This window comes from Glycine max, chromosome 18 (genome assembly GCF_000004515.6).
Source record: "Glycine max cultivar Williams 82 chromosome 18, Glycine_max_v4.0, whole genome shotgun sequence".
Taxonomy (NCBI): domain Eukaryota; kingdom Viridiplantae; phylum Streptophyta; class Magnoliopsida; order Fabales; family Fabaceae; genus Glycine; species Glycine max.
In genome coordinates, this window is record NC_038254.2 from 18,093,158 (window position 1) to 18,119,499 (window position 26,342).

The 26,342-nt window shown below is 38.7% G+C and overlaps 2 protein-coding genes and 1 non-coding gene across 4 annotated transcripts; 2 read left to right on the plus strand and 1 right to left on the minus strand.

The window, feature by feature from the left end:
- Nucleotides 1–18: 18 nt before the first annotated feature.
- On the plus strand, nt 19–20,436 carry LOC100813933 (pyruvate dehydrogenase E1 component subunit alpha, mitochondrial). 2 transcript variants are annotated; one of them, XR_005889502.1, is made up of 9 exons: nt 21–839; nt 1,205–1,284; nt 3,585–3,662; nt 3,785–3,880; nt 3,980–4,051; nt 19,059–19,112; nt 19,232–19,297; nt 19,939–20,278; nt 20,351–20,436. XR_005889502.1 is itself a non-coding variant. In XM_003551951.4 (8 exons), exons 1-8 carry the CDS (start codon nt 143–145, stop codon nt 19,981–19,983), a joined length of 1,188 nt encoding a protein of 395 aa, XP_003551999.1. In that variant the 5' UTR covers nt 19–142; the 3' UTR covers nt 19,984–20,436. The 2 variants fall into 2 exon arrangements, 1 of the variants encoding a protein (XP_003551999.1); XM_003551951.4 differs by having other exon boundaries at nt 19–839; nt 19,939–20,436.
- Nucleotides 13,174–13,412, plus strand: MIR9743 (microRNA MIR9743). Its single transcript, NR_126780.1, has one exon. It is a non-coding gene; the product is annotated as a microRNA MIR9743 (primary transcript).
- A 4,416-nt stretch (nt 20,437–24,852) lies between the features above and the next one.
- LOC100780242 (uncharacterized) lies at nt 24,853–25,554 on the minus strand. Its single transcript, XM_026126848.1, has one exon. It carries the CDS (start codon nt 25,552–25,554, stop codon nt 24,853–24,855), a length of 702 nt encoding a protein of 233 aa, XP_025982633.1.
- Nucleotides 25,555–26,342: the final 788 nt, after the last annotated feature.

Consider the following 26,342-nt stretch of genomic DNA (forward strand, 5'->3'; position numbering starts at 1 on the left):
CCTATTCGCACCCCTAACCTCAAACAAAATACTTTTTTTTTTCCTCTTCTTTGTTTCATTCCCATTCCTTCTCTCTAAATTAAACTAATTCGATTTTTTTTTTCCTTTCATTTCTAACCTAATTTTCGTTTCCATCCAAAAAATGGCTCTATCGCGCGTGGCTCAATCGTCGCCATCACAGTCGAATCTTTTGAAACCCCTCTCGTCGTACTTATCCCTACGACGCCGTTCGGTGTCGACCTCGTCGGAGCCCCTCACCGTGGAGACCTCGGTGCCCTTCACCTCCCACAACTGCGATGCGCCTCCACGCGCCGTGGAGACGTCCTCGGCGGAGCTCTTCTCGTTCTTCCGTGACATGGCGCTGATGCGGCGGATGGAGATCGCGGCGGACTCGCTCTACAAGGCCAAGCTCATACGCGGCTTCTGCCACCTCTACGATGGCCAGGAGGCCGTCGCCGTCGGCATGGAGGCCGCCATCACGCGCAAGGATTGTATCATCACCGCCTACCGCGACCACTGCACCTTCCTCGCCCGCGGTGGAACCCTAATCGAGGTCTTCGCTGAGCTCATGGGCCGCCGCGACGGCTGCTCCAAGGGGAAAGGAGGATCCATGCACTTTTACCGCAAAGAAGGTGGCTTCTACGGTGGCCATGGAATTGTTGGGGCGCAGGTTCCGCTGGGGTGTGGCTTGGCTTTTGCTCAGAAGTATTGTAAGGATGAGAATGTTACGTTTTCTATGTACGGCGATGGTGCTGCCAATCAGGGGCAGTTGTTCGAGGCGCTTAACATTTCTGCGCTTTGGGATCTCCCCTCCATTTTGGTCTGCGAGAATAATCACTGTGAGTGTGAAATGTGAGGTGGTTTTAGACTTTGTTTGGATAAACTTTTCCACTAAGGCAAATGCTAATTAGTACCCTTAGCATTGAGTTAAGGAATTAAAAGGAGAATTTTTTTTATTGGGATGGATGCGTAAAATTGCCTTGTCTGGTTTACACTTACAATAAATACTTTCTCTTTTTAGTTCATTAACCGATGATGACACTGGTTAGCAAGATCCCTTATGCATGAGTTAATTTTAACTTGAGTGAAGCTTAATTTATTTTTGTTATTTTTTTCTCTCTTCCAAGTGCTTATTGGAAAAATGATCCAAACAAGGCTTTTGTTGATTTGGGTTTCGATTAATTTGGTTTGGTTTGTGGGACAGATGGAATGGGGACAGCTGAGTGGAGAGCTGCTAAGAGTCCTAGTTATTACAAGCGTGGGGATTATGTTCCTGGATTGAAGGTTAGAGAGATTGATGGCTGTTGTGTTATAAATATTCAATTCCACACTGTTCACACATCATAGTGCAGCTTGATTGGTGTTGATTTACCCTGTTTGGTCTATGATCTGTTCGTGTCATGTTTGGAGAGGGCTCTGCTGTTTATTTATTTATTTTTTCCTGTGTTGTGTTCTTTCTTCAACCTTCACTATTCATTTATTTTCCTTTTTTTTTTCTTCTGTACTTTTCAATTCCTAACTTTGTCTTTGTTCACATAGTTGAGTGTCTGTTTAGGCAACAACTCTTGTTATTGAGTTGTTGATTGCGAGTTAGATTGATGGTGATTGTTTTAGGATAGAAGGGTAAGATGTGGTGGGAAGAATAAAGGGGAGCCAAAGTAGTTAGAAACAATTAGGGCAGGGCAGTTAACTAGTTAGAGGAGGTTCAGTTAGAAAAATAAGAGGACATACGGGTAGAAATGAGATGTTCTAAACATTGTATTTCACTTATTTTCTCTTCTTGTTTAATTTCAATTAAACAATCTTTTTCTCTCCATTGGATTCCTAACATTTTGGTCCAACTTGCTGGATGCACTCATTGGGGAGATGGAGACCTGTGCTGAGGCATTGGACAATTATGTGGAACTTTTGAAGAAAACCAACAATCACCAGAAATCATGGGTCCAGCTGTGTTCATTGTATTTCTGTGTATTTGAGATAGTATGTTGACGGAATTGATGAAAATAAGTGTATGTTGGGTTGAAGAATGAAGAAGTAGGGCATCAATCTTGAAGAAAATGCAGAAATACAACAGTTAGCTCTTGTCTTCTCTATTAAACAAGCAAGATGGAGGTATATGAATGCTGGAGAATTAGAATCTGCTAGAGATGGGATCTGCCCTTGGCTGATGATGGTGAAATTGCCAATTTTGATGGATGTGATTGTTTGGGATGTATTGCTATTTTTGAGATTTGTTTTAGTTGTATCAGACGAAACTGGCAGCAGAGAAGTAAAGTTATACCTAGCCTTCATCAGTATGTATACTACTGTCTATTGGTTTTGCTTCTTGAGGAAGACATTAGATTTGTCTTGGGAGTGGTGGATTGGAAGAAGAATTTTTTGGTATTATGTTCAAGGATTAGATAGTGGTTGGCCTTATTTTGGGCTTTTCTTCTCCTTAAAGGAGAAGCTTTGGCCAAACATATTTGGAGAAAAACTATTGAAAAATTAAGCAGCTTAATTTTGATAAAAAAAAGAAGTGAGAATAAGTAGTTTTTAGAAAAAAAAAGCTAACTGAAGTAGCTTATAAAAGTAAGCTGCATACCTCCATTGTTGTCTCTCTCATGCTGTTCTCATCGATCCAAGACGAAGAAATGGAACTTTTAATTTAGGCTAAAACTGCCAAACAACTTCTACATTATTTTTAAAGCTCTTATTTTTAGCTAAGCTGTAAGTCTAACTATAGTTAGTAGTTAGACTGTTGTTAGTTAGCTTAATAGTTAGGACAGCTGTGTGACAACTGTCACTAACTAACTCAGGTTAGTTGACAGTTACATAACTGTTGCTGCTATACAAACTGAAGTTTAATAAGCTTTTAGTTGGGTTGAATTTCCTCAATAACAAACTCTTACAATTTCTCTTTTCTCTCTAAATCTGTTAGTGCCTTTTAAGTACCACCGAGCGCATAAATCAACTGGCATGGGGTAGTTCTAGCTTAACGAGAGGTCTCAAATTCGAGTTTTGGGTATGCTGCTGCATTAAATACCCAAAGGGAGAGCTTTGCCGCCCATAGTGGTCCTCTCAGCTCGTACAAGATTGCTTCCAGTGGAAATTACATGTGGTCTATACACAAAAAAGCACCTTCTAAGTCAACAGAAAGCTGGGCTAAACAACTGTAGGCTACTCTGAAATATTAAACAGGTTCTGTAGAGGAATATCTCCAAGAACTTGAGTCTTTGGTGGCTCAAGTTTTAGGGTTCCTTGAGGCACGATTTCTGCACTTATTGTGAGGTTTAGGAATGGAAGTAGAATGCTGAGCTTGGATGCACGATCCCATTGATATCTTGAAGTCCATCATTGCCAATTGGAATTTTACAAACACTCTCAATACCTTCTCAGATATAGGAAGATATATTGATTGGCTTTATTTTGGTCTCCCTAGATGTAAAGGGTGTGTTGCTGTTTTGGTAGTTGTGGATAGGTTGTCAATGACCTCTTTGCATTGCTGAAACACCTATATACAGCTAAGAAAGCTTAAATTTTTTCTTTCCTGCATTGCTGTTTTGATTGTTGTTTTTGGAAGTAAATATTTATACTTTGTGCAGGTAGATGGCATGGATGCTCTTGCTGTGAAACAAGCTTGTAAATTTGCAAAGGAGTTTGCTTTAAAGAATGGTCCCATTGTAAGTAAATTTACTTCTTTTTTGTACTTATATTTCTTAAATTTGTGTTTAGATTTTAGGAATGATTCTTTTATTCTCTGTTATATTACAATTGATTTCTCTATCTTAATTATTTTGTCCAGATTCTCGAGATGGACACATACAGATACCATGGCCACTCCATGTCTGATCCTGGCAGCACATACCGTACACGTGATGAGATTTCTGGTGTAAGACAGGTATATTACTATAATCATAATTAAATGTCCTATTTGTTTAATTAATATTGAGGAGTTTACTCTATCTCTTTTATTTTCTCCTGTCCAATCTGATTATAGGAGCGTGATCCAATTGAGAGAGTAAGAAAGCTACTATTGACTCACGAGATTGCTACTGAAAAGGAGCTAAAGGTGATTGAATGAAGTTTGAATTCATGCTCTGTACTTCAATTGCAAAATGTGATATATCTGTTTGTTTTGTATTAAATACTCTTGCTGTCATTTTTATATCTGTGATCAAATTTTTTCCTGGCATCTTAGTATTTCAAGTTCATCTAGTAATGAGTAAATTTTATGTTTAAATAAATTCCAATTGTTATTTTCATGAAACTACAGATATTTTTTCATAATATTTTTGGCTATATTAAAATAGTTGTCATGGAATTCGAGTCCCCACATAGGTTACCTACCATGTGAGTTGGTAGACTATAATTATGATAGTTACTGTCTACTTGAGCTTTATACTGACTGTAATTACTTATGCTATGTGCTGGATGATATGATCTGTTTGTCTATCATGAATGATGTGTCATGATTTTCTTTAAATTTTTGCCAAGTGTCACAAATTTTCTGCCTATTTGGAAAAGCTAGTTTATCACGCAAGTGTCTTGATATATATTAATGTTAGACAAGGAGTAGTATTATTACTATTAGGAATGCTGGGGAGTAAGACCCATAAGGTAGTCTGGATGCTGAATGGAATATTCACTATGTGCATAAATGCATAACATAATTCTATTAATGAAAATCATGGAAAGCAGGGAAAGGGAAAGAGGGAAGGCATTCAGTGATTGAGTGTTAGAGCCAAGTAGTTTAAATTCCCAATTAAAGCAATGGGACGTAGAGTGGTAGAACTGTCATGGCCCTAAGATTTGGCATTTTGGCAATTATCTACTAGAAGGGGTAGGAAGGGAAATGCTCAAAACAAGGAGGGTGAGGTGTCACAGTTTGTTAGCTTTGTGAAAGGGGTCTGTCGTGTGTAAGATCCGTAATACAGCATAGAGGCAGGTATTTGAGTTAGTCTTTCATTTTGTTATTTTCTTTTGGCTGTAAGCTGGGTAAAGTTGCTTTGCATTCTTCGATGGAGCCAGGCCCTGTGATTGGGGGCAGGTGGGGGAATACTCCTTGTCCTTGCAATATCTTCCGTTTTAGTAAATAATACACCTATCATTACCTTTTCAATCCTCTCTCCTTGACATTGAGCAGGGGTTTGGGACCTTTAGGCAATGGAGAATAAAACCCCTCAATCAGACTGGAATATAATGAGATATTTTTGGAAGAAATGCTTGAGTGTTTTCTCAACATTCAGCTTCTTATATATATATATATATCAAACTTAGCTTACAAAGGAATGTTTTACAGAAAACTCAGAACAGAGCAGACACAAAGTCAAAAAGAAGAATAGTAGCCTAGTTCAATAGGGATATAATAACCTATTTTCTAACATTCCCCCTCAAGCTGGAGCATATAAATCATATGCACCAAGCTTGGAGCATAAAAACTGAATCTTATGTCCCCTCAATGACTTAGTCAAAATATCTGCAATTTGATCATTAGAGCTATTTTTTTCAGTACTATTTTCCTTAGTCAACAACTTCTCTCGAACAAAGTGGCAGTCAATTTCTATGTGTTTGGTTCTTTCATGGAATACCGGATTAGAAACAATATGAAGTGCTACCTGATTATCACAATATAGTTGCATTTGCTAAACTTCACAAAATTTAAGTTCTTGGAGTTGTTTGACCCACATCAGTTCACAAGTGGCTGAAGCCATAGCCCTATATTCAGCTTCTGCACTACACCAAGCAAAAACATTTTGTTTCTTGCTCTTCCAAGGAATCAGATTTCCTCCTATGAATACACAATATCCAGTTGTAGAGTGCCTGTCTATAGGAGAGCCTGCCCAGTCAACATCACAATACCTAGTAACATGGGTATTTCTCTTGTCTTCATACAACAATCGCTGTCCTGGAGCCCTTTCAATGTACCTAAGAATGTGAATTACAACATTCCAATGATGAGTGTGAGGAGCCTGCATAAATTGACTAACTACCCCAATTGCAAAAGAGATGTCAGGTCTAGTGATTGTAAGATAAATGAGTTTCCCAACTTGTCTCCTATACCCGCTCAGGATCAATGAAGGGTTCACCCTGTTCTGCAATCAACTTTTGATTTGGGTCCATGGGGCTGTCAACAAGCCTACACTCAATCATGCCTGTTTCTTTCAAGATATCCAAAAAATACTTTCTTTGAGAAATAACAATGTCTTCGTTTGATTGTGCCACCTCAATACCAAGAAAGTATTTTAGACACCCAAGGTCTTTGGTCTGAAAGTGTCTGAATAGGTGCTTTTTCAGCTGACAAATTGTAGCAACATCATTCCCTGTAATAACTATGTCATCAACATAGACAATTAGATAAATACACTTTCCTGGAGAAGTGTGACAATAGAAAATTGAACGATCTGCTTCACTGGGCTTCAATCCAAAAGCCTGTGCAATTTGACTAAAATTCCTAAACCAAGCTCGTGGAGATTGTTTGAGGCCATTGAGAGATTGACGCAATTTACAAACTAACCCACATTCCCCTGGGCAACAAACTCAGGGGGTTGCTCCATGTATATCTCTTCTTCTTGGTCACCATGCAAGAAAACATTTTTAATATCCAATTGATTTATGGAGGGGCCAATGGTGACTGACAGCCATAACAAGGAATAGGCGGACCGTGGTGAGTTTGGCCATAGGAGAAAATGTATCACCATAATCAAGACCATATATCCGTGTGTACCCTTTTGCCACCAATCGAGCCTTAAGGTAATCAATTTCACCATTAAGCCCTACCTTAATAGCATACACCCATCTGCAATGAACTGTCTTCTTCCCATGTGGTAGGGTAACTTGTTCCCATGTGCCACTGCTTTCAAGAGCTGACATTTCAAGAATCATGGCTTATCGCCATCTAGGGTGATCAAGTGCTTCATGGATATTTTTAGGAATGGTGAGATGCGATATGGATGAAACAAAGGAGAAGTAAGAAGATAACCGGTGATTACTCAAACAATTATGAATAGGATGGGAATTTTTGGTAGATCGAATACCTTTAGTCTGAGTTATTGGCCACCCAAAGTTGTTATTAGTTAGAACTGTTGTATGGATAGCTGAAGGTGATGAACATGAAGCAGAGGACTCTCCATGTGGCATAGGACTAGATCTCTTTGTGTCTCATATTGATGAGTAGTGTGGGGTGATGAAGAAGGGCTGGTTGGAGAGGTGGCTTCACTTGTGTCCATAATAGGGATTTCTTGAATTGGAGACAATAGTGGATCAAGTGATGGGACAGGTAAAACTTGTTGGACAAAATTGAAATCTTGCATTGAAGAGAAAAAGGGAATTTCTTCAAAGGTGACATCTACAGACATGTAGTACCGTCTAGTGTCGTCTAGTGTCTGGTGAGTAGCAATGGTACCCCTTTTGTAGATGGGAGTAGCCAAGAAAACACATTTAATTGCCCTTGCAGATAGATTGTCTCGATCTGGAGAAACATCATGAACAAAATAAGTACAACCAAAAATACGAGGAGAGACGTGAAATAAGGGTTCATTTTGAAAGAGAATTGAGTAAGGAATTTATTCTCAAGAGATAAAGATGACATTCTATTAATTAAAAAACAGGCAGTAAGGATGGCATCACCCCAATGATGAACAGGAACATTTGCACCAAGCAATAAGGTATATGCAGTTTCAACTAACTGTCTATTTTTTCTATCTGCTATACCATTTTGCTGTGGTGTGTGAGGACATGTGGACTGATGTAAAATGCCTTGTGTGGTTAAAAACAAAGAGAGATTAGAGGAGAAATATTCTTTTGCATTATCATTCCTAAGAATCTTATTTACTTTTCAAACTGGGTCTTGATTTCATTAAAGAAAGACATGAATATAGGTAAAAGTTCATATTGGTCTTTCATAAAATAAACCCAAGTACATCTAGAGTATTCATTAATAAAGGTGACAAAATATCTGAAACCAAAAGATGTGACATGGCTTGGACCCCAAATATTAGAGTGAATAGTGGAAAAAACAGAGTTACATCTTGTTTCAGTTCTCTTTGGAAAAAAGGACCTAACATGTTTTCCTAATTGACATGATTGGCACTCTAAGACCTGAAGCTTGTTGAGATTAGGAACCATTTTCTTCAACTTTGACAAATGTGGATGACCCAAGCGATTATGCAAAAGTTTAGGAGACGGAGATGCAAAACAAGACACATATAGGCTGGTTTCAAGATAGTAGAGACCTCTAGATTCATGTCCTACGCCAATCAACCGACTCGTACCACGTTTCTGTATAACAAAGGAATCAACATCAAATGTTACGAAACAATTTAATGATTTTGTCAGTTGACTAAGAGAAACTAAGTTGAAAGGACAATTAGGAACAAAAAGAACTGGATCCAAGTTTAAAGAAGAAATGGAGACTTTGCCAACTCTTTTAGAAGTGACTTTGGTGCCATTTGCTAGGGTGATCAGATAAGGAAATTTTGGAGGAGACATAGAGCTGAATAGAGTCATTACCGAAAATATGATCAGAAGCACCTGAATCAATTACCCATGGACCTTGACTATCCACAAACTGAGAAATGCAAGTTGTTGAAGTACTCAAGCTTGAAAGATGATTGAGCTTGACTATTGGACTTCTATCGAAGGCATTCTTTATACTCCTCTTCATAAAACTTAGGATCAAGTGTTTCTGATTTGGTGACATTTGCTGTTTTATCAGGCCAGCCAATTATGTAGTAGCATTTGTCTTGGGTGTGGCCCCACTTCTTACAATGTGAGCATCGAAGGTCTGAGTTTGTGTTTCTACCACCACCACCACGACGTCCTCCACAATTCCCACGATCCCCTCTTCCTCTAGTAGACACCATTGCTAAAGATTCAAAATGCTTAAGTGAGTTTCCAATCTTCCTTGGGGTGGGAACACGAAGAAGACGTGTCATGAGACTATCCATTGAAGGAACTTCTTGACCAGTCAGAATTTGATCACGAATATGATCAAAATTTGAATTCATGTCACGTAAGGCCAGCACAATGTACAGATTGTCATGCTTCCTTTTCATTTCCTCCATTGAGTCAACATCTAAGAGCATATTTAGTTCTTCAACTGTAGATTGAATTTGAGCAACAAATGAGGTCATATCATGATTTGTTTGCTTATAAGATGCCAACTTGGCAGCTGCATCATACAATCTCTGAATGCCATTGGCATAGATCTTTTGGGCTTTTTCCAAAAGGAGCAACAGGTTTTGAAGGACCTCGAGGTTCCTAAGATATTTGGCTCCACAGACTGCCACAACAAGGCACAAAGCTGGAAGTCAAGCCTTTTCCATTGTTCCTGATTTTCTGCTGGTACTTCAGTGAACTCTTTCTCCAAGTGGTATTGATGCCCTTGGCCAAGGAATCGGAGTTCCACAGATGCAGACCAGAACAAATAATTTTTACTACCACTCAGCTTCTCTGAGGTTGTGACAGGTGTCCCAGAGAAAGAAACTGTGGGACCAACAGAAGAAGTTGTAGAAGGGGTTGTAGAGGCCATCTTATAACAAGGAGGTATGCAAACCAAGATGTTGAACTCACTTCAGTGAACTCTTTCTCCAAGTGGTCGTGATGCCCTTGGCCAAGGAATCGGAGTTCCACAAATGCAGACCAAGACAAATAATTTTTACTACCACTCAGCTTTTTGAGGTTATGACAGGTGTCCTAGAGAAAGAAGCTGTGGGACCAACAGAAGTTGTAGAAGGGGTTGTAGAGGCTATCTTATAACAAGGAGGAGCAGTGCAAACCAAGACATCAAACTCGCACAAACAGAACCTTCACAAAAGGTTCCAACTTGAGAACCCAACACTACTGATGAGAGATAATGAAGATCCAGGACCAAATCTAGGTCTAGGGAGGTCCGCAAGTTGTTCTATACTGTTGCGGCAAGTTTTCGACCTGCAGAGGGCGGTGCGTGGACTTCATGTGCCAAACAAAGGGCTCTGGACAAGCGGTGCGTGGAGGGCTTTTTGACTACGCGACTTCCAGGGTTAGGTCATGCTCACTGAGGTGCACCAAACCCCTGGGTTTGTTGGATATTTTGCCAGGGGGTGGTGGCGGTGTATGGTGGCAGCGGACGGTGGCGTCAGTGATAATCAAGTAGAGTGGGATCGTTGCTGCTCTAATACCAATTTGAATATAATGAGATATTTTTGGATGAAATGCTTGAGTGTTTTCTCAACACTCAGCTTCTCTTATATATATCAAACTTAGCTTACAAAGGAAGCTTTTACAGAAAACTCAGAACAGAACAAGTACAAAATGTCAAAAAGAAGAACAGTAGCCTAGTACAATAGGAATATAATAACCTATTTTCTAACATTGTGCTTCTGTTTTAGAGGAATTAAAGAGGTCTGCCTCTGCTGTAAGATGTTAATCTGAGTTTTCTTAAAGAAATCAAAGTTCTTATCACATTAATTTTGATGGAACTTTAGAATTTAGTGCTGTTAGATTATGTTATATTTTTCTTGTTAGATTATATTATATTTTCTGATGTATTAGTGAATAGTGATAGTAATAAAGCTGTTTTAGTTTATCTACTCTTACATAGTACACATAGGCTTCTCCCCTATGCAATCTTGCTTTTCTCTGTGTAATTAGACCTATTACTTCTCTCTTACTCAAAGATCTTTGATCTATATATATGACAATCTTTTGATTGAGTGGGGTAACCAACACACTCAGACATTTTCACTCAACCAAGTTCTTAAAAAATGCAGACCATTAACTTTTACATGGTATCCGAGTGGATCGATCCAGCTCTCTGGTTCTGGTCACCTTCATGGTTGTCCTTCAAGTTCGTCTTAGTTGTCAACGTCCAGTTTTTCAGGCGAGTTCAGGATTAGGTTGTGCTTTGTCACACGCAACCCAAGCAAAGCAGTTTTGAGCCCAAATCGGAAACCAGGTGCTCTGACATGCTGTCTTGTTTGGTGCGTGCAGTCCACACACCTGCCGCCACAGAAAGGGTTGCCGGAGTCTCCTGGAGCCATTCCTAGCCTTAGGGTTTGGGCTGTCCTCTTTGCCCACTGGTGAGGAGTGGGTTCTCCTTTTTCTTTTCTGGTCATCTCCTTCCTTTTTTTTTGTCAGATCTACTTCTTTCTGGTGAGATTCAGCAACACCCACTACCACCACTGCACTCGTCGCACTCCAGCGTGTCTGACCCACTAGTCAGCCACCATTGTCGAAGCCATCGCTGGGGTGGTTGTTTTTTGACTTTTCTAGCTGTTTTTCACATGCCCAACTCATTTCCGCTGTTCATTTATGCTAGTTCCATCTTGAAATCATTGTTGGCACTGTTTTGAGCCCTTCATTTATAAAAAAATGGTTGGTTCATCCAAGTCAAGCTTGCTGCTTCTGTTTGATCAAGATATCTGCTTCAGCCCCTATTCTGTCTATTTCTAGGACATCTATTGGACTTTTGAAGATAGATTGGCAGAGGATGCTACTGTTCAAGTTTTCTTTTACTTTGTTTAGTCAATGAAGTGCTCTCAAGTTTTTAAGTTTTCTTTTACTTTGCAGACAGATTTGAGTTTGTTCAGTTTGGGTTTGAAGTTTCCTCCAAGCTTGCTAGCTGTTTGAGATTATTTCTCCTCATCTATCTCTAGTAACCCTTTGTTGTGCAGTGCCATTGTCAATCACTCTTGTCCATCTGTTCATCTGCTCTGCATATTTCCACTGCTTTCTATTGATATCTCCTCCATTCATTAGGAGGGTTTTAGGTGTTTATATATATTTTTTTTAAATGTCACCAGGATACTGTTCATCCATTGTATTTCTCTCTTGGGTCTCAAGTTTTAATATATAAAAAAAAGTCATCTGTTGATCCTGTTCATGTTCTGCTTTTGTCCGCGGTGGTTAAGCATTGATGTCAAGCTTCTGCCATGGATGGTTAAACATTGGTGTGTTGCTTCTGCCTTTATGGTGGTTAAGCATTCAAATATTTTGTTTTGCTTTTGTCTTGAGTGGTTATGTACCATGTTTAGCTTCTAGTCTTGATGTTTAAGCTTTGTTGCTTCTGCAATTCTGCCTAAATGGTGGTTAAACACTTGTTATTGGTTTGCTTCTGTCATGAGTGGTTAAGCATCATGTGTAGCTTCTGCTATTGATGGTTAGGCTTTGTTGCTTTTGCCTATATGGTGGTTAAGCATTGTCATTGGTCAACTTTTGCCTTTTAGGTGGTTAAGCATGTTTGCTTCTGTCCATGGATGGTTAAGCATTGTGTTAAGCTTCTGCCATGGATGGTTAAGCATTTGTCATTGTTTTGCTTCTGCCTTTTTGGTGGTTAAACGTGTTTGCTTATGTTAAGTGGTTAAGCCTTGTGTTATGGCTTTTGCTCAATAGTCAAGCATATTCCAATTGTCTTTGAATGTTTTTAGTCATTGTATTTCACTCTCCGACATATTTTGTTGTCTCTCTGTCTACATGTATTGTTCATCCCAAGTTGGAAGTGCTGAGTCTACCTTCCAAATTGCGGGGGATGTTAGAGATATGTCCTAGTTGCTTTGACCTTGTTTTTGTCACTTTTTTATTTTTTTTATTTTATTGTAACAACCTAAAAGCATAGTAGGCTTTAGCTTGAGGGGGAGTGTGTTGGTTGTGTCTCCCAATCAGTACCAGTCTTTTTGAAGTCCAACCCCGTTGTGTTGTTATCTGAGTTTGAGGATCCCTTCTTGTTTTGGTCTAGGGGGCTCCATTGTCCAATTCAAAGAGCCTCACCATACGAAGATCCCTAGGAACATCGTCTTTTCGGATCCTCCACATGCCAACCTACTAACAATCATGGTTTTTTCCCCCACCCTGATCTCCAATCAAAATTGGGTTATTCTTCATGGTTCACAATTAAATCTCCATGACCCTTCGAACTTTAGAGTCTCTTCCAACAACAATGTTAATACATGCTTGTTCCACAAGGTCTTTTCTGTAGGTCTCCAGATGCTTAAAGGTTGCTCTGCTAAGGTTCACAACTTCCAATTTGACCTCTTCAACCTCCACCTCGGATTTCTCAAGCACATTCACTATTTTGTCCGCTTGTAGAAGGCTAAGGATTAGATTGTAAGTGTTTCTATGTGAGCGTTTCTTCTCTTGCTCTCTATCAAGAACCTCTTCTAGCTCACACAGCTTTTGGAACTAGTCCACCACGTCGCATGCGGCTGTTATGCTCACGGCTTGAGAGAGTGCTTTGAAGAAAATGCCATTCTCGTCTCTAAGTAGAGAATGCGTAAGGTTAATAGGGGTGACTCGTGTGCATCCTTTTCTCGCATACTTGTCCGAATCTAGGATATTATAGTTAGGGCTCGTGAATCAGCACATGAGGGGATGCACGCGAGAGTCACCCATCATCACCTTGCACATTCTCTACTTGCAAATGAGACTGACATTTTCTTCAAAGCACTCTCCCAAGCCATGAGCATAACAGTCACACGTGACGTGGTGGATGAGTTCCAAAAGCTGTGTGCGAAATGCTGTTGTCAGGTTATTGATGAGGTTTCCATTAGTGATGAGCTCAAAGAGGTTCATGATAGAGTGCAGGAGCAAAATCACCCACATAGCAGCACTTACGATCTATTAGAGAAACTGAGATAAAGAGAATGGAGTTCTGTATTTTATGAACTCAAATGCAGAAAGAGTACAGTTTAGGTATTTATAGAAGCTGTTAACAGAAGTTAACAGCTGTCACTAACTGTAAAGAGTTAGCTGTAATCTAACTACCTATAGCAGAATGTGAATTCTCACAGTATACAATATTATACTCTAATACCACCCCCCTCAAACTCAAGGGGAAGGTTTTTCAGAAGAAAAACTTTCACATTGAGTTTGCCTCTAAGAAACTCAAATCTGGCAGGAGAGAGAGGCTTGGTCAGCACCTCCGCCCATTGATCCAGATCTGGAATGTGGTATATCAGAAGCTGCTTAGACAGAAGTTTCTCCTGCACAAAAAAGACATCAATCTCCATGTGTTTGGTGCGACTATGGAAGACTGGATTGCGAGCAATGGCTACAGCACTCTGATTATCACAGAGCAGGACAGGTGTAGAGAAGGAAAGCTAAAGTTCTTGTAACAAAGCCTGAACCCAAGTCAACTCTGCTGAAGTCTGAGCTACACTGCGATACTCAGCTTCAGTACTGGATCTAGCTGTAACTTACTGTTTCCTTGACCACCAAGAGCCTGATGTGGACCTTCTATCATTGATATCAGAAGCCCAATCAGCATCACACATAGCTGTTAGTGTCAAAGATTGTCCAGCAGTAGCAGGTCTCATATGAAGACAATGAAATAGAGTGCCTTTAAGGTACCTTAGGATCCTTTTTACAGTCACCCAGTGAGAGTCCAAAGGCTTAGCCACGAACTGGCAAACCTTGTTCACAACAAAACTTATTTCAGGTCTAGTTAATGTAGCATATTGTAAAGCTCCAACTACAGACCTATACAAAGTAGGATCCTGAAATAGATCATTACCACTCTTTGAAAGTTTGCAGGTAGTACTCTGAGTCATGATGAGAGAATTGTCAGGTAGATATTTGATCTCAATGCCCAAGAAATAGTCTAGAAGACCTAGTTGTTTGAGGGAAAAGCTTGAGTTGAGCTGATTAGTTAGCTGCTGAATGAGAGGGAGAGCTGCCAGTAATTATTGTATCATCCGCATACACTAGAAGAAAAACAGTATGCATTTGGTGCTTGTAAGTAAAGAGAGAGGGATCACATTTGCTGGCAGTAAAACCAAATTGAAGGAGAGTGGATTTAAGTCTGTCAAACCACTGCCTTGGTGCTTGCTTTAAGCCATAGAGGGCTTTGTTCAGCTTGCAAACAAGAGATTTGTCTGAATTTTCAAAACCTGGTGGTTGGCTCATGTACATTCCAACAATCCATTTAGGAAAGCATTATTCACATATAGTTGAAACATGTCCCAGTTGTTAGTAAGTGCAAGAGCAATTTTTTTTTTTTGCACTGCAAAAATATGATTGTATTAATAAAACTTCAGTACTAGATGTACTGAAGAGGTAAGTAATTACAAAGGCAGAATCTGCCAAACCCAGCTACAAAAAGAATCACATAAGATAACAACCCTATCCTCACACACCCCTAGGACATTTCTGCCTTCAGCCTAATAATAAGCCTTATAGTTATGGGCTTAACCACAGGGGAAAAGGTTTCATGAAAATCAAACCCATGAACTTGATGAAAACCTTTGGCAACCAGTCGTGCCTTGCACTTATTTATAGATCTGCATTCTCCTTGACTCGAAAAACCCATTTACACCCCACTGCTTTTCTGTCAGGAGGTAAAGACACTAAGTCCCAGGTATGATTATTCGTTAGTGCAGTGTATTCTTGTTGCCTTGCAGAGTACCAATTAGGATCAGCTAAGGCTTGTTTAACACATTTACACATTTAGGTTCACCAGTGAGCCAGAAATAAACAAGGGTGAAGTCTAGGATTGTGAATTCCAGACTTGGATCTGGTTTGCATGGGGTGATTATTAACAGTTCTAGGAGGAGACTCTGTACTTTTGGAGGACTCAGATGTAGACTCAGAATTGGAGTTAGAATTCTCACTAGAAACAGAATTTTCAGGACCAAAGTTATAGGGCTGACTAGGAGCAGAATTCTGAGTGTTTGAATACCCCATAAAGAGACACTCTTGAGATCTAAAATCCAATTTGTGAGTGGTATAAGGCCTCAAGAAAGGGAAACAAGCACAACCAAATGTTCTCAAGAAGCTGTAATCTGGGGATTTATTGAACAAAACAGTGTAAGGAACAACAAAATTTAAAGAAGTAGTAGGTAACCTATTAATTAGGTAAACTGCAGTTGTGAAAACAAAGTCCCAAAAGGATAGGGGTAGAGAAGCATGGTGAAGGAAAGTAAGACCAATTTCAACAATGTGTCTATGCTTCCTCTCCACCACACCATTTTGATGGTGTGTGGGGGGACAAATGAGTCTGAGTTATGCCATGAGTGGCCAAAAAGGAAGTGAAGGATCTATACTCCCCACCCCAATCCAATTGAATGCTTTTGATTTTAGCACTTAATTGAAGTTCAACCACTGATTTGAAATGTTGAAAAACAGAAAGAGTTTCAGATTTATACTTTAAAGGATAAATCCATGTGAACCTAGGATAAGCATCAATAAAAGAAACATAGTAAACATAACCAGAATGAGAGGTAATGAGATGCACCCCACAGATCAGTGTAAATTAGTTCTAAGGGGCAGTGTAAACAGATTCTGAAATAGAGGAGGGTAAACGATGTGATTTTCCCACACAACAAGAAGAACAGAAATCAGAAACACCTTTATTGAATGGAACAATTTTACAATGATCAAGTTAAGTACATGAGAATTGGGATGGCCTAGCCTAGTATGCCACATAGTGCTAGAACTAGGGGCTAAGGGTACATCTGAAACTGTATGTACATCAGGAATGGGTTTAGATGCTGAACTAGTAGAATTAGAATTGAACATGGGACTTGAACTAGAGGAATGAACAGCAGAATCTGAAGTTGATTCAGCTGAGGAAGACACCAACACTGAAGGATCTTGAAGCTTTAAATTTGGGAATGAATAGAGACCATCAGCACCAACAACACCTTGAAGAAGAATCTCATTGGTCCCCTGAGATTTAACAAGACAAGAATGGGGATGAAACTCAAAGAATATAGAGTTATCCTTTGCAAACTGACTCACACTTAACAAGTTTTTGGTAATGGAAGGAACATGAAGTAAATTGTTAAGCTTAAATGAAATATTAGAGTTAATAGGAGACAAGAATAGGAAAGAACCAGAACCCTTAAATGTGCAAACCTTGGCCGTTACCAATGTAATCTGATCCTGACCATCAAAATGACTTAGTTGATCAATATTCTGAGGTTCACCAGTGCCATGATAAGATGCACCAGAATCTAGAATCCATGTGGAATTAGCAGCACGTTGAAAAGAAGTATTAGCTAGCATAGCACCAGGAATAGCTGAACTAGCATTAGCACTTTGCTTAGAGGACTTTAAGTTAGGATTAACCCAGGTGTTAGTGGTTCTGTTGTTAGATTGAGGCGAATTGAATTGCACTGGTTGCTGTGTGGTAGGATCATACAGAACCAGTGACTCATGAGGTTGATAATTGTCAGATCTGTAATAGCAAATGTTAGCAGTGTGACCATACTTCAAGCAGATCTAACACTGAAAATTGGCGAAGTGACCTCCACGATCTTTGTCGGATCCGCCTCCACGACGACCACCGCTGACGCCACCAGGATCGGCGTAACCACCGCGACTGCCACTGCCGCGAGCATAACCAGCATTTGAACCACTGTGATAACCAGAAGAATTGGTGGTAGTGTAATTAACAGAGGGAAGTGATTGTTTACAAAAATGATTGTTGTGAGACTCATGCGCAAGAAGAGCCTTGACTTCAGAGATCGGAGGAGTCTGAAATTTACCTTCAATCACAGCAATCACCTGCGCATAATCTTGAGGTAGACTAGCCAGAATTGCATCAACATACTCTTCATGCTGCACTGGATTACCAACACCAGCAAGTTCGTTGGCAATGTTCTTAAGCTGAGACGAGAACTCACGCATCGTCTTGCCGTTGAGAGAGGTAGATCAAAGATCAGTGCGCAATTGTCGAGCACGTACCTTCGTCTGCAGCTGAAAATACTCATGAACATTGTTCCACACTTTATACGAATGAGTCGAACCAAGAACATGAGAAAGAACAGATTTTGACAGAGTTGACTGAAGCCAAGTTAACAGCATTTGATCCTGAACCTTTCAGGCTTCATACGCTGGATTAACATTTTCAGCACTTCGATCTTCATCGTTGCGAAACCGAGGAGGAATCATTGGATTTACCACAATCTGCTGCTTTCAGTGAAGAAAATTGGGATCATCAAGCTTCTCGGTAATGGAGTTAGGAAAGGATTGAGGTGCAGAAGTGATGGATGGGATTGGAACTTGCCATGGGAGAAGAAAGCTAGGGTTCAAAAAACAATTAGGATTCTCCACAAGAATACGTGGCTCTGGATACCATATTAGAGAAACTGAGATAGAGAGAATTTCAGAGAGTGGAGTTCTGTATTTTATTAACTCAAATGCACAGAGAGTACTGTTTAGGTATTTATAGAAGCTGTTAACAGAAGTTAACAGCTGTCATTAACTATAAACAGTTAGCTGTAATCAAACTACCTATAATAGAATGTGAATTCTCACATTATACAATATTATACTCTAATACGATCTAATCCTCAGCCTTCTATGAGTGGATGAGATAGTGAAAGTGCTTGAGAAATCCGAGGAGGTAAAATTGGAATTTGTGAACCTTTGCATAGCAACCTTTCAGCATCTGAAGACCTACAGAAGAGACCTTGGGTCATAGAGATTTTATTGCGAACCATGAAGAAGAACCCAATTTTGATTGGAGAACAGGGTGGGAAAAAACCGCTATTGTTAGAAGGTTGGTGCGAAGGATCCAGGAAGCCAATGTTCCTAGGGATCTTTGTCTGGTGAGGCTCTTTGACTAAGTTTGTTGGTTGTAGTTTCCAATCAGTACTAGTCTTTTTGAAGCCCAGCCCCTTTGTGTTGTTATCTGAGTTTGATGACCCCTCCTAGTTTTGGTTTGAGGAAGTTCATCATGGCTCAGCATCTGTGTCAGTCATTAAGTCCTCTACGTTGAAGTTGTTTTCATTTTATGATGCTTCAATTCATATGTTCCAAGCTTGGAGCATACAATCTATGTGCTCCCAGCTTGAGGGGAAGTTTCAGATTATGTTATATTTTCTTGTTAGATTATATTATATTTTCTGATGTATTAGTGACAGCAATAAAGCTGTTTTAGTTTATCTACTCTGACATATATGTAATCTTGCTTTTCTCTCGTATAATCAGACCTCTTACTTCTCTTGTACTCAAAGACCTTTGGTCTATATATATGAAATTTTTTTGGCCGAGTGGGGTAACCAACACACTCAGACATATTTTCACTCAATTAAGTTCTTCAAAAATGTAGACCGTTAACTTTTACAAGTGCTAAAATATTATGCTCTTTCTTCTTTCAGGACATTGAAAAGGAAATAAGAAAAGAAGTAGATGAAGCCATTGCCAAAGCTAAGGTGAAAATCTTGATTTTTTATTCTTCTCATACTAATTTTGGTATCCCACATATTTCCATCTCCTGCAGTTGTCCTATGTGATTTACAATCTCAGTTTTGTGTTCTTTTCTGATTTCCAGGAAAGTCAAATGCCAGAGCCATCTGATTTATTTACCAATGTATATGTAAAAGGCTTCGGTGTCGAGGTAGTGATATTTTCATCTTTACTCATTATTTTATATATCTTTCTTCAATTGTTTATTATCAAATGTTACATGAATTTCGGTATAAGCAAATCAACCGATACATGAAAGATTCTGAAGTATTTTACTTAAATTGGGGAGAATATTACTCCTTTCATTTGGAAATAATTGTCATTTAAGGCTTTGCACAAGGATTCAGAAAGTCATGAAATATTCTGAATTTCAAGGAACAGAAGCTCACCTGATTGTGTTACCATTCATTTTCTCTTTCCACTTAATGGAGATACCAAAAGATGAGGATAAAGTTGAAAAGAAAAATAATTGATACTTCGTTTGTTTCTTAAAGTCACAAATAATTTGAAACCAATTAAAACCTCAAATGAAAATTATTTTGAAACTGAGAGTACTTTAGACAAGAGTTTAGATATTTGAAATCATGAAGGGAAGACTTTAATTTAGAATGATGGTTGAATTAATTTCTACGCTGTTTTAGTGTCAAAGTGAACAACCCAAACATACCCAGTTTTTAAAATTACATGAAAATTAAATGCAGATCCTGTTACATTCACGTAAATAACAATTATTAGTGTTACTTGGTGGATGATGTGTTTTATTCATCTGATTGGTGATCTTCTGAATTTCAGGCTTGTGGCGCGGATAGGAAAGAACTTAGGGCTACTTTGCCCTGATGGAAAACTTTTCCTTTTCCTTAGTTCCTTAGTTTTGGACAAATCAAAATAATGAAGAATAAAAGGTTCAGAAGATCATCTCTGCATATTTGTTGAGCTTTCCCCTAATTGTATATGAAATTGATTCTTCAATAGCAATGAGGCAGAAATTAATGGTTTGCCATTAATTTTGGAGGATCTAACACTCATATTACCTCAATTGATTTTGCAAGCAACTAGTCTCCTGCAAATTTGGAGGATTTCGTTATGCAAAACCTCCATGGTTGGCAAAATTTTGCCATTATTTTAATTTTAGGTATTCACCAGATTGTGTTCAAATGAAATCTTTTTTTTTTTGGCTATTAACAATTCATGTTTCTTTGGACAGTTAAAAATATGATGCCTGTACATTGCACAGATTGAATTGTTGATACAGGTTGGATTATGTTATTTTATTTTTCTGCTCTTTACTTACGTTTATGTCTCGCTATATATAGGGAAATAAATTCTGTTGATTTTATTTTAATGCTTTTTATGTATTTTTATTCAACCTCCTGAAATGTTTTTAACTTACAGATTTCACGATTATAGTGAAATTTTAATGTGAATTGTATATGGTGAATCAGTTGTAATATTACAATAATCAAGTCATATTCCATTAGATGATGTGGGTTATATGGATCATATGATGTCATATGATGTCATTTAACATGGTTAAAAATTAAAGTTTAAGAAATATTATTAAGTCTAAGATCCTCCTTGATAACTCCTCCAATATTCTTTTTGGTTTCCCTTTCCTCCTTTTTTATGGGTTAAAAATCATGCCGTCTACTGATTTTTTGTCATCTTTCCCTCAATGGATGCTATATCAATTTTTTCTTGTATGGCATCATTTGTATTCTGTCATTTCTTGTATGATCACACATCTATTTTAACATTATAATTTTTGTTAATCCCACTTTTCTTTTATGTTGTCTCTTTAAAGTTTAACATTCATTACCGTATAGTCGGATCTATAGTGATAAAAATTGTTTATCTAATGTCTTTCTTCATTTAAGTTATCTTGTTTGTATCCTATGTGTGATATTCTCATTAATTTCTCTATCATGTGTGATTGATCTCAAATATATAAACTTAGAAATATGTGGTATGATATATTCTCCCAATTTTACTTTCAGGCCAAAATCATTTGTCTATTGCTAAAATTGTAATTCATATACTTCATCTTCCTCCTACTTGAGCAAAAACCCTTTGTTTTCAAAGTTTGCTTCTAGAGTTCAAACTTACTATGAATTACTTACCTTGATTCCTCAATTAAGATTATTTCATTTGCAAAAAGTATGTAATTTCGGATAATCTTTTGTATATCCTTGATAAGCATGCCTAAGAATAGATTTAAAATGGACTTAAAGTTCAGTCTTGATGTAATCCTATCTTGCTAGGAAAATCTTGAGTTTTGCCTCTTGGAGTAATCCCTTCATACATATTTTGTATAGCTCGGATATAAGCCATGCACACATCTTTTTTCTCCAAAGTCTTCCATAACACTTCTCTTGGAACAAAGTCATAAGCTTTTTTTTTTTCATGTCAATAAAAACATATGCAAGTCTCTTTTCTTTTGTACTTTTCCATTAACTTTCATAAAATATAAATGGGTTATGTTGTAGACCTCTTTAGCATAAAACCAAATTGATTCTCGATAATCCCTGTTTTTACTCTTATCAATGCTCAATCATCTTTTCTCATAACTTCATAGGGTGACTCATAAGGTTTATGCCTTTGTAGTTAGCATAATTTTGTATATTTCCTTTGTTCTTAAAAAAGAGAGAAGAGTGGATGTGGAAGATGGATAAAGATGCAAGCCATGATTAAAAGTACCTTGCATGTAGTGCACAATGCGCTTGAGAGCGTGCATGTGTTCTTTCCTCGGGTCATGCATGAATAAACACCCATGTTGTACAACATAAGCAATATCGGGTCTCATGAAGGTGAGACATTGAAGAGCCCCTGCAAGACTTTGATAATGAGATGTGTTGACATATGGTGTGCTGGAATTAGCACTGAGCTTTGGTTTCGTGTCAACCAGAGTAGGAGATGGCTTACAAGATGACATGTCGGCCCGTTCAATGATCTTAGTTGCATACTTTCGATGAGATAAGAATAGACCACCTGCATGACAAGTTATAACTATACCCAAGAAATAACTCAACGACCCTAGGTCCTTCATAGCAAATTCCGAGCTAAGAAGGGATATGATAGACTTTCGAGTAGCATCAAAGGAAGCTATCAAGATAATATCATCCACATACAAAAGAATGTAAGTCATAATTGTACCTTGTCGGTAAATGAAGAGGGAATGATCAGAAGTACTATGAGAAAACCTAAGAGTAGAAACATAATCAGCAAATTTCTTGTACCAAGCCCGAGGGGCCTGTTTGAGGCCTTATAGAGATTTTTTCAACAAGCATACATGATTAGGATGATTTGAATCCCTAAAACCCATGGGTTGATACATGTACACAGTCTCTTTGAGTTCTCTATGCAAGAAAGCATTCTTAACGTCAAGTTGGTGAACATAGCATGTTTTAAAGATGACTAAACTGAGAACATTGCGAATAGTTGTCGGTTTGGTTATCGGGCTAAAAGTCTCACCGCAATCCACGCCAACCTGTTGTGTTTTGTCGTCCCCTACAAGACGGGTCTTATGCCTTTCAAAAACACCATAAGGTTTTTCTTTTTGAGTAAAAATCCACATAGATCGAATCACATTAACATCAGGTGGACGGGGCACCAACTCCTATGTCTTATTTTTAGTAAGAGCATTAAGTTCATAATCCATAGCCATTTTCCAATTTGGGTCACAAAGGACAGACACGAGATTATGTGGTAGGGGGGGATTTAGTGACACTATTGTTAAGATTTAAATGTCGTTTGGGTTTGAAAATCCCATGCTGACTACGTGTCACGGGTTTGAAAGCCAAAAAAAGAGTGGGCTAATATGGAGGTGAAGGTGCAAGCGTTGGGTTGGGTGAGGGTTGCTATTGTGGCGATTGTGGGCTAGGTGTGGGTGGGCTGGATAGAGGTGTAGGCTGGGCAGCAAGTTGCGAGTTGGGCAAGACCTACTGAGCCGGTTGGTTTGGGCCTGACGAAGAGGTCAAATGGTGGACTACATACGGGGAGGGTCCGTCGTCCATAAAATCATAAGTGTGAGGTTGTGGAGTGTGCAACTTAGCAAAGGGGAATTAGGTTTCATAAAAAAATGACATGGCGTCTTAGTATGCTTTTACGAGAGGACAAATCATAGCACTTGTACCAACGATGATTAGATGGGTACCCCAAAAAGACACGAGCTGGAACGGGCTTGAAGTTTGTTTATGGTAGTAGAGGGAAAAAGTGGATAGCATAAACACTCAAACACCTGAAGATGAGAGTAGGATGGGTTCTTTTGATAAAGAACCTTGAGAGGTGATTGATAGGCTAATTGTTTATTTGAAAGAATGTTGAGAAAATATGTTGTCATTTGCAAAGCATGATGCCAAAAGAAAGGTGGTAAAGACACATGAGCTAGTAGAGTACGAATAATGTTGTTAATGGTATGGATTTTTCTCTTGGCTTTCCCATTTTGTGATGATGTATGTGGACAAGAGAGGCGAAAAGCTATCCCATTTACTTTACAAAATTCCCAAAAAGGTCCATTATCAAACTCCTTACCATTATCACATTAAATGTTTTTTACTTCCTGTTCAAATTGAGTGTTCAAATTGAGGGTGGATGAAAGCTCGAAAAGATAGAAATATGGAAAAAAAACTTGAGACTTCTTAAACAATGGAAAGGTCCATAAAAAATTAGAGTAATCGTCCAACAACAAAACATAATAGTGGTGGCCCGAAGAGCTTAAAATGAGGGATGCCAAAATACCACTATGGATAATATCAAAAGGCATAATAGTGCAAGAATGAGAAGAAACAAATGGTAACTTAACATGTTTTTCAAGAGAACAAGAGTGACAAAAATGAGAACTACGAGTTTGATTACAGTAAATTTATTTAGCCTAAGGGAGTCAAAAATAGGTGCTCTAGGATGACCCAAACGAGCATGCCATAACGATGGTGCTAAACTGGAAAAAGTAGATGGTGAAGTGGCTTGATTGGCGGTGATAGGATAAAGGTCTCCCCGACTCTCACATCTCATGAGACGTATCCCCATTTGGAAATTCTTCGTAGAAAAACCAAAAGGGTCAAATTCAACATAAATTGAGTTATTAGATGTAAACTTTTGAACCGACACTAAGTTTTTAATAAGTTAAGGGGCATAAAGGATATTTTTCAAGGCGAAGGGTGGATTCGGGGAGACAAATTGGTGTGACCATAACCATGAATTGGAATTGAATGACCATTACTGACAATTATACCACGATTATTGTTCAAATTAAAATAGGATGATAGATTACCTTGCTCGGATGTCATGTGGGAGACAAAATTAGTTTCCATGTATCAATTAGCATTCAAAGGATTAAGCCCGAGAGTGTGCACCACTGCTTCGATGTTTGTCAGAGTGGGTGGAGCTGTTACCACCGTGTAGTCCTATGGTGGTTTTGTCCTAAGGATGTTTGTTTGGCGCTATTGGGCTTGCTGAAAATTGGGTCTGAGCCAATGTGAGAAAAGGGGTGGGCCATTGGATGAGGGGTATGAGCAATGTGGAAGAGCCTAAGGCATCTATGGCCACTGCTATTGCCCGGTAGGCCACTACTGGTGCTCCGGTTGTTGCTGGCCAAACTACTACTGACAGCCATTATTGCGGTCGCCACTGCAGCCACCATTACTGCTGCTCTTGACGCCACCACGATTGCCACCATTGTTTTTGCCACTGTTGTTGCAGTTTTGAGCCTTTTTACTGATGAGAATTTTTGGAGAGAGAGTGATTGACCCTTTTTACCACCATGGTGACACCCCTGCTGGTTGCAACCTTCTTCGCAAGACCAACTTCTTCTAAGGTGAGCATAGAGCAGGCTTGATAGAATAGTGGAAAAGGATCTCTTTGGCGAATGAGTATGGCAACCCCATTGTAAGCCTCAGTAAGGCCGACCACCATTTGAAGAACACAACAATTGTTTGACATTGATTCATCTACGCTCTTTAGTTGATCGGACAATTGCTTGAGTCGTTGACAATACGCAGAGGCATTTAGGAAATCCTTTATGTTGGTACGATAGAATTCTTGCTCAAGAGTTACAGCCCAAGAATTCTTATTGTCTTTGAATATATCAGACAATCTATTCCAAGCCTCCATTGTCGTCGCATCAAGTTCAAGAATAGTATGTAGCAGGTCATGTGAGATTTTTGCATAGATCCATTGAAGGATCGCAACATCAAGGGTCGACCATAGTTCCTTTTCTTCATTGGTTTTAGGCACCTTCTCCTTGTCTTTTTTCGATGGGACGATGTGGTGGAGGACCTTGTAAGAATGTGCGTGAACCTTGAACAATTTCACCCACGTCGCATATTGGACGTTTTCTATCTCCATGGTGATGGAGATATGGTTCTTGATGTTGGCGATAGCAAGAGTTGGGTGGAATTTGTTGGAGTCGGTCATGGTGGCTAACGTGAGAAGAGAGATGACGACTAGAAGGAGAAGAAGAGAAGTTAGGGCACGACAAAAGTAAGAGAGGATCGTACCCTAGACTGCTGATACCGTGAAAGGATATAATTTTGTGTTCATTCCATTAGCAAAATTATGGTTATATACCACAATTACAAGAGAGATCCTAGGCTATAATAAGGAAACTAGATACAAAAATATATTGGTATATATTCTAATAATAGGGAAATTGAAAAAAGACAATAATAGTGTTGTAGAACAAAGGTGGAGCGGTGAAAAGGTGTTGCAGATCATCAATAAGACAAATGTGAAGGGACATTAAAAAAGTGGGAGGGTTAACATGAAACCAAAAACAAGAATAAAAAAACTATTTTTATTATTTTTAAAATAAGGTGAAAACAATTTTAAATTAAGTAAAAAAATAAACTCAATCCCATTTTACATGAACACGTCTTGTTTTCAAAATTGTATTCAAACCCAAAAATAGGAAACTCATAATCACCCCTTGAACAGGGCCATAATGTGCCAAATAAATATTGTTCTCGCATAAACTTCCAAACTTCATTAGGGATACCATCTAGGCCAACAACTTTATCATTTTTCATCCAAACGACTTCTTTAACCTTTCCAATATGAATTCTATGGTAATAAACCAAATTCTTTCCTCCACTTGTGTTTCTGGCCCCTCAATATTAGTACCCAACCTTGTTCGTCATTGAAAAACTTGTGAAAATAATTCTCCCATCTTTTGAAAAACCTTTTACGGTTATACAAGGATTAAA